Source organism: Petromyzon marinus, chromosome 29, assembly GCF_048934315.1.
Source record: "Petromyzon marinus isolate PM22_M1 ecotype Great Lakes invasive population chromosome 29, UKy_Petmar_22M1.pri1.0, whole genome shotgun sequence".
In the NCBI taxonomy this organism is placed as follows: domain Eukaryota; kingdom Metazoa; phylum Chordata; class Hyperoartia; order Petromyzontiformes; family Petromyzontidae; genus Petromyzon; species Petromyzon marinus.
Genome location: NC_133695.1, coordinates 9,365,650 through 9,378,831, shown reverse-complemented (window position 1 = coordinate 9,378,831; position 13,182 = coordinate 9,365,650). Strand labels below are relative to the sequence as shown.

Below are 13,182 nucleotides of genomic sequence, written 5' to 3'. Positions count from 1 at the left end.
TCGGTCCGATGATTGTTAAACGCGTGCATCCACTAAGCAATTAACGCCGTCTGCGTGCAAGTGGAATGCGTGCACAACGACACAGATACCCCCCCCTCCCCCCTCCCCCCCTCCCCCCCCCCCCTCCCCCCTCCCCCCCTCCCCCCCTCCCCCCCCCCTCCCCCCCTTGTACGTCACTTAAAGTTGATTTTTTTTTACACATTTTTGCCAACATGTGCACGCGTCTCAAAATCAACCAATTAAACAAGGTGCCCTACTCGATGGTTGCCCTAAAGAGCCGCTCTGAGAGCACGTGCGTGAACCCACACTTTACCCCACTTAACGCGACCTGCAAATCGACGAACTGTGGCGTACTTGTTTCTGCTGCTGCGTGGACACAGGCGAGATATGGGGGAGGGGGGGGCAGGGTTGTGAAAATTTTAATATTTCTTCAACTGCCGTCCGTACGTATGTATGTTGAACTTCTTTCGCACCGTACGTAGCCAACAGTGCCAATCGGAGGTGCGGGGGAAGGACCAAAAACTGAACAATGTATGTATGAGAATTTTATTGTTTTATATTTGTATTATTTTATTGTTTCCCTTCTACGTGACTTTACCGAAAGAACAAAGAATATAAATATAATGTATGTATGTTGAACTTCTTTCGCACCATACGTAGCCAAACGTGCGGGAAAAGCTGCCGCAACAGGCATCGTGAACCGTGTTTCTCCCCATGACACCACGGCATCATCGCTACCAGAAATTACTGCCACAATCACTCCAAAAGCAGCGTGAACAAAAAACTGAAATAGACCAAGTAAGGTAGAATGTCAAAGGTGAGGTCATAAATCCGGTGAGTTAGACGGGTAAATAAATGCCACCTTCGCTGCTCGTAAATCACCACGACCAGGTAACCATTCCAGCCTATGTCATAAAATTATAGGCTTAAAGTCACAAAACTGCTTTATGTGATATCACCTCAACAGGAGTCGCGGGGCTATATAGTACCTCAAGCAATGCCTTCTTGCCCATGGTCTGCTGGGCAAATGCTGTGTGGGGTGGTCAGCCTGTACCAACCACACCCAGCAACCCTAAAGCCACACTCCACAGCCATTGCATTACGGGGCACTCGCATCTCTCCCCTTGAGTGTGACGCCTCTTGGGATAAACTTGGGGAAAGATCTCTTGGACAACAAAAAAAATCACATTAATGAGGCACTTTAGAGGCAGTCCCAGAACAAATACTGCAGTGGAAATCAAGTCCGAACGGTTACATTTTTTATTTATTGCAACTGCCACCAATGAACTTAATGAGAAGCTGTTGTTTGCATGAGTGCCACTAATCCGAACGGTGGCACAAGTGGTGAGCGCGTCACGATCTCTGAGGCCGGCATCTTGAGTGCGAGCGGCTATCTTGACCGGTCCCAGCCCTCGGCCCTCACATCGAACGGTACCGATCCTTCATTTACACACAAGGTGTTTGTCACAAATGAACCACAACACCTTGCTGTTCTTTTTAAGGAGCATAAACCATCGCGTCAACGACGGTCATCCACGCAGCGACAGCTTTTGGCTAACCATCGAACAAAGATGGTCACTTGCGCGCTTTCAATAGCACTTCTGCGGCCGTCTGGAACGCTCTTCCTTCTGATATTAGAAAGCCACTGGAGCTGTGCACTTTTAAACCTAAATTAAAAAAATATATACTTAGAAGTACTTTGTGTGTTTAGCTTGTTGTCCTTCCCCCGCGATGAAGAGCTTGTTTTTTTTTTTTGTTTTACCTTAGTCAAGAACGACTGTGGGTGGATGAAAATCGCACCTCCGATTAATATTGTTGACTACGTACAGTGCTAATTAAGTTCAACATGCATACAAAACCAGTGTAGTGAAGTACTTTCATTTAAGCCACATGATCAACAAGGCATGGGGTAGCATTCATCCAGCAGTGGATTAAGCAAGGACTACATATTGCTCTTCCTAGGAGAGAATCCAATGCTCTACAATGGAAAAGAAGAGAGCTGTCTCACAATCCTGTACTTCGTTTTACGTAATATAATTCCTAAATAATAAGTATTGTGAGTTTTATATATACTCAAGGAATTTAAGATTATTCTGGCGGAATAATTATATTATTAGGAGCACAAATTGAAAAGTTAAAGCAATTTCAAACTAAAGGTGTTAGTCTTCTGTGACCATTACAGGTGCCGCGGTGGCGAGATGTGAACTACCTCACGTGGTATATAGGAGGTCGTGGGTTCGATCCTGACCCTTACGCCTATATACTTGGAATTTTTTTATTTTCTGCCCGTGGTCGTGTGGATTTTCCTCCGTGTCCTCCGTCTTTTCCCTCCACATTTTGATACATGCGCGTCGAGTATTCGGCTGCTATTATTTTCACATAACAAGCCACTAATTTGAGCTTTTTTTTGTGGCCAGGTCGCTCTTGAAAGAAACGCTATATAGCTCAGTGGGCCTTACCTCGTAACACAAAAATAGTTTATTTTTTAGTTTCTTAGTCCCACCTCTTCGGTGCTGCTATCTATTATACGTCTTCCGAACCTCTACCTCCGTTTCAAAATCAACTCAATGTTGCACATAAAAATCACAGTTTAGCCAGTTACCCAGCTAATTTCGGTGACAAACAGACCTTCACATCCGCTAGCAACTGAGTTATCGTCGGGGTGGAGAGGAACCCAGCCAGCAGCCAGCCGGAAGACTTGAGGCCTACACAGTTTCAGTTCCATTTATTTGGTATAGCCCTGTGAGCCATTCGGCTCTTGAATCGGGTGCTACCGCAACAAACAAAAAACATGAACAAGAAAACATCTTAAAGTGGCTATGTGCAAACAGAAAAATCCAGGAAAAAACAGCAAAAATCTTCCAGAAAAAGCACCGTACACCAACGCTCTGTGCAAAAATCCCAGTGGGATGCAAGTCAAACAACAACAACCACAAGACAAAATATGTAAGAATATGAACCACAAGACAACTTAGACTAAAGCCATCATTTTAACTCCGTACTACAACAACAAAAAACATGGCCACGCACACCGCTGGCCTTGTAGATGACCGCTTCTCCTACAAATGCTCACGTTAGCAGAGCAGCATTAGGAAAGATGCCCTATGCCTGTGCCTTTAACATGCGGTGGCTGTTACCTGGCTAATGATTGCCAATGGAGATGCCAGTAATGTGTTAGTGTCCTCTCTGCAAGGGGCTTGTCCACCGTGCTCCATAACGTTGTGTTGACAGCAACGGCAGAGTTATATGCATGTATATATAAATAAACATTTTACAGCTCTGTTTATTTGTTCGTTTGGTAACTGTGTGGACACACACGGCTGAGTTCAGATGAGGAGTAATCGGCTCGTTGTCACGGTCCATTGAGAAGTGACGCGAGGAGAGGCTCTTGAGATAAGAGGGAGAGTGGTAACATTTCTCTCCTAGGTTGGTTGATTCTGGGTGTATAAGTTTGTTGAATGCAAGTTACTGGCCACGCACTGCGACCACGAGATAGAAAGCGTGGAACAACGGCGGCGTGGCGTTCAAGGCGTTAGCTGCTTTTGTGTGCTTCTGTGCACGTTCCAATGAACAATAAAGGATGAGGAAAAAGAAGATGTCTACTTTTGGTAAGTTGTCCACCGACTGTCTTCATTAAATTACTCACCAGTGTCCATTGCACTGGGATGTACCGCATTGCAATATAAACTAATTTCTTTCGAACTGATTTTTTGTGTTTAGTTTGTTGTCCTTCGCCCGCACCTCCCGATCAGCACGGTTAGCTACGGACAGTGCGAAAGAAGTTCAACATAAATATGTAATTATAAAACGTAAATATGTAATTATGAACGTGTCACTTTGAACATGGAAATACATAGGACACTAAGTCAACTCTCGCTTGTGGTGAGATGTTAACTACTGCACCCGGTATACAAGCGGTCGTGGGTTCGATCCCGACCCTAATGCCTGTATATTTGGAGTTTGGACGTTCTCCCCGTTGTCGTGTGAGTCTTTTTCCGGGTCCTCCAGTTTTCACTCAACATTTAGAATCAACATTCGTTTATAGCATTTGGCTGCAATACATTTTGAAATGATGAGCCACTTTGTTGAGCTATCATTTGTGGCGGGTCTTAGCTTTGCTTTAAAGCTTTCGTGCCTGCATGGATTCATATTCTTGGTTCTTTCGGTAAAGTCACGTAGAAGATGGAAATAATAAAATAATAAAAATATAAAACAATAAAATCAAATCATCATCTGATGATGATTGCTTGTGTTGTAGTCGAAACGTCGTGGGAATTTTATTGTTTTATATTTTTATTATTGTATTGTTTCCCTTCTACGTCACTTTGCCGAAAGAACCAAGAATATATGTCAAAGCAAGATGCTCTCATGTGTTAAAAAAAAAATTTTAACACTTGCTTAGCAAAATGTCTCCAATAGCAAGCGTCCAGAAACAAAGATCACTACTGAAGGTGCAATAGATACGAGTTGCAATGCATGTCTTGAATTTGAGGAAGGCTATTATTGTTATTGTAAAAGATTTGAACGAAGTGACGATTGGAGGGAATTCCAAAGACGATCAGTGCAAGGGAAGTAGTCCAAGGAGGAGTTGTTTTGATCTGCATGTAACCACGATAGTAGTAGCGATATAAGAGTGACGTGGAGGCGACTGTAAGTACAATATATGTACTTTGTATGTACAGTACACATGTTTAACTTCTTACACACTGTACGTATCCAACTGTGCTAATCGGAGGTACGGGGTTAAGGACAACAAACTAACACACAAAAAGCAATTGTAATTAATGTATTGTTAAATCTAGATGATGGCAATTATGATTATTTAAAAGTGCATAGCTCCACAGTGGCTTCCTCGTCGGAAGAGCGTTCCAGACGGCCGCAGAAGCGCATCTTAAAGCGCGCGATGCGTTAGCCAAGAGCCACTGCTACTTAGAGGGTGGCCGTGAAGGTGATTGTAATCAACGCAAAGTGGCGTCTGCAAAGCGCAACTTTGTGAACAATCGCGCGTGCGGAATGCGTTCGAGATAATCCATCGTGACCCATTGGACATTATTCAGCTTAAGTGGGTTTAATACCCCGGTAGCATTGCGTACATCTTACCGTACTTCGTGTGCATGGATATAGGCTGGTGCCACGGTAGGGTTGTGAAACCGCTCAGCCAGCGCTCGGGACCACTAGCAGAGTTGGACACCAGATGACATGAGTGGACAGAAAGTGTTAATGTTTGCTATCTGCTGGCCTGTATATGCATGTTTTGAGTGACATTGGAAATTGCAAGCGTCACAGCGTGATTCATTGTTGCTGATACGAAGGTGGCCAATACGGCTTCATCCTATGCCAATATAGGATGCAGAGACGCGTTGCGTCTGTGTTTGCCCAATGTGTATGAAATGTACAAATTTTGCACTGAACACGTTGGCTTTGTGGGGGTTACTCTCCAACGCACTGGTGTTGCTGTACTAGTAACGAATTGTCACGTTCTCTTTACGTGACAAACCTTACTAATTGGCTGTGTCAGGTGGTGGCGGGTTTAACGACACATTTTATATTCACGCGACCTAACCCAAACAACTCTGTTATGCATGTTGCATTGAGACAAAGATGTAAATGCCGTGGGGAAATATTATTATTTCGTTGTTGAAGGTATAAAAGGTAAAAGTGCAGCCCTGTAGTTACTTTGTCATGCTGCTGCTGCTGCCGGAAGGACCTCCAACAGAGGGAGTTCTAGAAGGTCCCTCTCGGGGGTGATTGGTTTTGGAAGAGGTGGAAGTACCCAAACTTTGCCCCATCGCACGCGACCTGCCAATTTACTGCGGTGAACCGAGGTACACTGCAGGATTTAAGAATTTTTTTTTATTTTTTTTTATAAAATCCAGCAGTGTTTCACCATACTTCACCAACCGGGTTATTGCGGTTTAGTCTAGAGGAGGGCTCTGGACAGGATCAGACGCCACTCGCCACTGGCGTGAGTGGTGGTCGAGAATCCAACTCAGGGTTCCAGGTTCATAGTGCACTGGACATCACCGATTGATTTGACACGCGCTATCTGTTCTGTACCGTGTATTCAACATCATACCTAACATTTAATGTTAATTTAACTACAAAATAAGGCCGCAATTTCCATTCATGATAAATTCATTACATCTTATCATGAGGCACGATAATTGTATTAATCATACTGTACATTATTAGTAGCGCTCGGGTATAATACGCTCAATATTTGGGTTATAAAACACTGAAATTTAGAAAATGCCTTAAATCTAATGTAGCGACACTGATGTCTAGCTGTCACGGAACAATGGCTTTCATTTTTTGGAGCGGCCAAATTATAAAAAAGATGAATGTGTTACCCGAATGAAAACAGAGAGCAACGGCTTGATCGATTCCAGTGTCGTTTTTTTAGATATGCCACATTTCTCACATTTAACACGCGTGCTTGTGTCCAAAGAGCCGGCTTCAAAAATGGATCATGCTATTGATGTTGTACTCTGAAGCGAAAGCGTCCTACAACCTGCAATCTGTTCGCACGCGCCGGCTGACGTAACTGCTTTGGTCCACATGCGGGGCACATTCGGGGCACAATGCAAAACCACAAGGTCATCAAATCATTGTTTCAGTGGGTACTCACTTCCCCTGTGTGTCTTTGAGGGGAAATACTACGAGGTATTCTTGGTGATTTCAGTAAAGTCACGTAGATAGAAAATTAAAAATTAAAAATAAAAATAATGAAATAAAATGAAATTACAAATAAAAATCATAAATTGAATATAACAAAAGCAAACAAATCCACGACGTTTCCATCGCAACACAAGCGGTCTTCATCAGGCGGAGAGAAAAGAGGGGGCAAGCCTCCAAATGCAACTCCTTATAAGGGTTTCCAAAGTGAGTGGGCGGGGGATGGGAGCTGGGAGGAGGAGACCTGTGTGGCGTAAACAGCACGGGGGGAGCAGCCAATCAGCCAGTGGCAATGTAGGAGTAGACACTGGGGGAGCAGCCAATCAGCCAGTGGCAATGTAGGAGTAGACACTGGGGGAGCAGCCAATCAGCCAGTGGCAATGTAGGAGTAGACACTGGCGGAGCTGGGAGGAGGAGAGATACGCGGTGTAGGTCAGCCAGTGCTCATGTCGGAGTAAACAATGGGGGGAGGAACCGGGGTAGAGATAGGGGAGGGAGAGGGGTGGTTAGGGATAGGGGGAGAGGGGGGGTAGAGATGGGGGGGGGTCATTGCTCCTCGCTACACACATCCACACTGCTGATGGTAGAGGTTGACAAGCAGGCGCTACACACATCCACACTGCTGATGGTAGAGGTTGACAAGTAGGCGCTACACACATCCACACTGCTGATGGTAGAGGTTGACAAGCAGGCGCTACACACATCCACACTGCTGACGGTAGAGGTTGACAAGAAAACACAAATCAAGTAATGACCCAAAGTGGTTGATGACATCTTTCCAATGATTGCTGAGTTTATAACCGGAATATCCATTCGCCATGAGAGCCTAGTGTACGTGTTTGAGTTCCCTGGTCAGGTGTTCATGGTCGGAGATGACCCCAAGAACACCATCCCCACCGTCAAACATGGAGGTGGAAACATTATGCTTTGGGGGTGTTTTTCTGCTAAGGAGACAGGACAACTTCACCGCATCAAAGGGACGATGGACGGGGCCATGTACCGTCAAATCTTGGGTGAGAACCTCCTTCCCTCAGCCAGGGCATTGAAAATGGGTTGTGGATGGGTATTCCAGCATGACAATGACCCAAAACACATGGCCAAGGCAACAAAGGAGTGGCTCAAGAAGAAGCACATTAAGGTCCTGGAGTGGCCTAGCCAGTCTCCAGACCTTAATCCCATCGAAAATCTGTGGAGGGAGCTGAACGTTTGAGTTGCCAAACGTCAGCCTCGAAACCTTAATGACTTGGAGAAGATCTGCAAAGAGGAGTGGGACAAAATCTCTCCTGAGATGTGTGCAAACCTGGTGGCCAACTACAAGAAACGTCTGACCCCTGTGATTGCCAACAAGGGTTTTGCCACCAAGTACTAAGTCATGTTTTGCAGAGGGGTCAAGTACTTATTTCCCTCATTAAAATGCAAATCAACTTATAACATTTTTGACATGCGTTTTTCTGGATTTTGTTGTTGTTATTCTGTCTCTCACTTTTCAAATTAACCTACCATTAAAATTATAGACTGATCATTTCTTTGTCAGTGGGCAAACGTACAAAATCAGCAGGTGATCAAATACGTTTTTTCCCTCACTGTAGCATGCCATCCTTTTCTACCTAAATGGTATATTTGATGTCTGGGTGTATGGAATTGATGTGGTTGAAGAATTGTTTCAGAGCCGGTCGGTCATGTGGCCAAATGAAAAACGTGTTATCCACGTATCTTTTCCACAAGGATGGGCGTAGAGTGGATGCCTGGATGGCGTCCGTCTCAAATTTTTCCATGAATATATTGGCTACAACTGGAGATAAGGGAGAACCCTTTGAGGTGCCTTCAGTTTGTTTGTAGAATGTTCCATTCCAGGTGAAGTATGTATTGGTGAGACAGCGTCTCACCAGGGCTGGTACATCAGCATGCAGTCCTTGTTGGACCAATTCTTCAATTATTGCAATAATATCGGGCACAGGAACTTTGGAGAACAAGAAACTACATCAAAACTGACGAGCAAATCACCTGGGGACAGTGAGATGTCTTTAATTGACGATACCAGGTAAGCTGAGTTAAGAACAGAAGAGGTGGTCTTACCAGTGAATGGCTGCAAGCTCTCAGACAGATATCCGGCCAGTTTGTAGGTGGGTGAGCCAATGGTGGAGACGATGGGACGAAGGGGTGTACCTTCTTTGTGGATGTTTGGTAAGCTATATAGTCTGGGTGGTCTAGCAGGAGGTTTTAAGGAAAACGATTTAGCCTGTTCAATTAATGAAACTGAATCAGTGATGATACTGTTTGTTTTTATAATGAGGCAGTTGGTGGGATCTCTTTAAAGTTTTGTGTAGCTCCCATAATTAATTAGGCCCTGAATTCTGTTGTCCACGTTTTTGTCCATGATGACCGTGGCATTGCCCTTGTCGGCTGAGAGGATGACGATATCCTCCCTCTTTTTAAAATGAGATAACTCATTTAACACAGTGCATAGAATTTGTGATCTGATCCCATCTGTGGAGGACAAGATTCCAGACATGAAATATCCCGGCGTCTACAAACTAAGCGGTATCTGCGGCAGCTATTACATTGGGGAAACTAAACGACACGTCTTGGACTGTATTCGTGAATATAAGGCAGATCTGAAACACGGCAGGACCAATACTTCTGCCGTGGCTGATCATTACTTTAATGCGGCTGGCTCACTTGAAATTGATTTCTCTAAGACGATGGTACTTTGCAAGCCGACTGGCTATCAACAAAGATTCGTTCACGAAGCCATCCATATATACACACATAGACACAATTTCAACCGAGATGACGGTTATAAACTCAGCAATCAATGGAAAGATTTTGATTTAAAGCTTCCGTGACTGCAGGGATTCATATTCTTGGTTCTTTCGGTAAAGTCACGTAAAATGTAAAACAATTAAATATAAATCTTTGTTTTTTTTCGGTAAAGTCACGTAGAAATAAGAAAAAATAAAATTACATAATATACGACGTTTCGATTGCAACACAAGCAATCATCATCAGGTAGAGGAAACACATAACCGCAGATATATATACAGATCTTAAGTAGAGGAAATTAACACAGATATACCAGGGGATACAGAGAGACGAAGCATCACACTAAATCAAACAGGGTTTAGCAAAATTTGGAAACTATGTAAAGCAACACAGACGGTCGGTTAAAACACAATTAACGCATGGTCTGGTTGAATACACTATTTCAAAGATTGTTAAATTGTAAGTTGAGTATGAAATTTAAGATAGTGATAGAATACATACCATAGAGAGACCTATGCATGTCTCGAAAGCACCAAATCGAGAATAAAATATAAAACAATTAAATTGTTTTATATTTGTATTATTTTATTGTTTTATATTTGTATTCTTTTATTGTTTCCCTTCTACTTGACTTTACCGAAAGAACCAAGAATACATTGGAAAGATGTCATCAACCACTTTGGGTCATTACTTGATTTGTGTTTTCTTGTCAACCTCTACCGTCAGCAGTGTGGGTGTGTGTAGCGCCCACTTGTCAGCCTCTACCATCAGCAGTGTGGATGTGTGTAGCGAGGAGCAATGCCCCCCCCCCCCATCTCTACCCCCCCCATCTCTACCCTCTCCCTCTATCTTTAACCACCCCCCCCCATCTCTACCCCCCCCTCTCTCCCCCTATCTCTAACCACCCCTCTCCCTCCCCTATCTCTACCCCGCTTCCTCCCCCCATTGTTTACTCCGACATGAGCACTGGCTGACCTACACCGTGCATCTCTCCTCCTCCGAGCTCCGCCAGTGTCTACTCCTACATTGCCACTGGCTGATTGGCTGCTCCCCCAGTGTCTACTCCTACATTGCCACTGGCTGATTGGCTGCTCCCCCAGTGTCTACTCCTACATTGCCACTGGCTGATTGGCTGCTCCCCCAGTGTCTACTCCTACATTGCCACTGGCTGATTGGCTGCTCCCCCCATGCTCTTTGCACCGCGTATCTCTCCTCCTCCCAGCTCTCGTCCCCCGCCCACTCACTTTGGAAACCCTTATAAGCAGATGAAGATGAAGACCGCTTGTGTTGCGATCGAAACGTGGTGGGTGTTTTGCATTTATTATTTTACTTTTTTATTTTTATTTTTTATTTCTATTTTATTTTATTGGGTTTTTTTTTTCTATCTACCTGACTTTACTGAAAGAACCAAGAATATTAATTCCCGTAGTCACGAAAGTTTTAAGTCTAAATAAAATACTATAAAGGTTTGGCTGCCGTGGTTGTAGAAATCAGCACACTTGACTTGTAAACCAGTAATCGCCAATTAGATTCCATCTTCCATGGTTCTAGCCCACCCTAACTCGCGTCTCTTATTTTTATGACGTCCCATCTCCCCCCCCCCCTCCAATCCTCCCTCCTGGCTCCCCTCAATTGGAATAAATTGCCACATCTAACGGGCAACTTCACTCACCATTTTCCGTTCCTCCCTTAAGACTGTTTTTTTTTAAATAGCATTTTCCTCTACTGCTTCCTGTCCTCGTCCTGAAAACCTTAACCATCCTTCCCCGTCCTAACCTCGGCCCTTCCTTCCGCAATCATCACCCTTCCTTGCCATCCCTCCCCAACACTCAAATCCCATCCCTTTTCCCCATAAGCTAATAACTAATGTCTGATTTTTTATTCTTGTTTTAGCGCTTTCACAAAATCACGATATACGATCCTAGATAAGATAATATCTGCCAGCGTGCGAGTTAAAACAATGGTGCAAGTTTATCACAGTTATAACTATGAACTAAACTATTTGTTATGTTTACTAGGTAAGGCCCACTGACCTATATAGCTCTTTTTTAGACGTGACTTGGACACGAGTGATAGCTCAAGGAAGTGGCTAATCATGCGGACATTTATAGCAGTCAAATACTCCAAACACACGTTGATTCTAAATGTGGGGAGAAAAACTAAAGGACCCGGGGTGAAAAATTCACGATACCAGGCGTCAGGGTCGGGATCGAACCCACGACCTCCTGTACATCAGGCGAGGTAGTTAACATCTCGTAACCGTGGCGCCCCATGAATTGCAATTACTCGACCGGTAGGATCCAGAGTTCTCTCCAATGGAAGCCCTTCCACCAGCAGTGGTGTGAGTAAGCAATTGCAGGGCTATTTCTTTGCTACACATGGAGTGCTGTTTCCTGACAAGCAGGTGAACAAAATGAAGCGGAACGTATTTAAACAAATGTTACAGGGTGCCCTTGAAGAGATCATCCATTGTGGAGGAATTCTAACGGGACGCCAGTATGAGCGAGGTTAACACAACGATACACTCACTCTCGGTCGGATGTAGAGTTTATCGCTCGAGTCTCATCCCTCTAAACCTCCACGCGTCCACCACAGCGTTCGCAACGCGCATCACATAGAGATCTGGGAGTCCCAGGTGTTTTGCCAACGTCTTTATTGGTGGCATCATCTCAGGACGAATCGCACGTTAGCTTTCCCTGGTACTTAAGACAGAGTAGAATTGGAAGTGGTCATGTCGCTCAGAGGTCAGAGTACCGGCCGAGTACCGCTGAGGTTCCTGGCTTTGAATCCAGGCGACGGCTACCTGTCATTAAACTGAGTTCTAGTGAGTTGATGCACTCAGCCAGGTCACCAATAACTGCATAATTAGAACCTTAATAATACTTTATTGTGAAACGTGTTTATTCACTTCAGTTGGCTACATTCCAATGCTGAGAATCACCGTTATGCGATGAACATTGCTGTCACGGGGATTACCGTGCAGGCAAGAGGTGACTTTGAAGGGTTCTCAGAGGTAGCTCTGTGACATCCCCTTGTGTTGGGCCATTGTCTAACACGAAGGTTGGGACTGCATTACGGGATATCCAAGTGGATACTTTGTCTCATGATATGATGCAGATAGCAAACAAATATGTACAATGGCAAAAACATGTACAACAGGAGGACATCTGCAACTTCTCTCGATGCTTGAACAGAGAGCCTCATGCTAAGTGATGGCTATGTTCTACAGAAAATGGCTAATGTAATACGTTTATTTCAAAAGATTGATGAAAGTAGATGACACAAAATATATAGGTATAGATTTTAATTGACAAAAAAACAAGAAACCATAGGAAACGTATTATGTTGCGATTTTATTTGCAGGTCATTTAATTTTGGGGATTTTTTGGCTGAAACCTCGACATGTGGTGGTTGCCTACCGTTGTGAACACATTATATTGGTGTTTACCAAAAGTCTTACATCATACGTCATGCATTGGTAAACTCCCATTGGAAAATAGCAGGAGTTAAACAGTGGACTTTGTGCAAAGTGGCTTAATGATGCTCGCTTTAAAAAATAAAACTGCAAAACAAGTGATCCAATTTAATGTCAGAGGTTTTTTTTAAAACTTAGTTTTGGTTCACGAGCCACGGTGGTTGAAAGTTCCCGCGCACAAGAGGTAATTTAAACCTTGGGACGACTGTGATCTATGTTTATTTCCTGTCGGTTCAGGAGACACATCATTGTCCCGTGGTGCCACGGTG

At 44.0% G+C, this 13,182-nt stretch overlaps 1 protein-coding gene across 1 annotated transcript in view; it reads left to right on the top strand.

The window, feature by feature from the left end:
- The first annotated feature begins 3,346 nt into the window (after positions 1 to 3,346).
- The window catches only part of LOC116947179 (coiled-coil domain-containing protein 63-like), a 31,935-nt gene continuing 22,099 nt past the window's right edge, over positions 3,347 to 13,182 (top strand). The window contains exon 1 of the mRNA XM_032962641.2: positions 3,347 to 3,608. Within this exon, the coding sequence (XP_032818532.2) occupies positions 3,581 to 3,608 (28 nt within the window). The 5' untranslated portion in view covers positions 3,347 to 3,580. The remainder of the gene's footprint in view (positions 3,609 to 13,182) is intronic.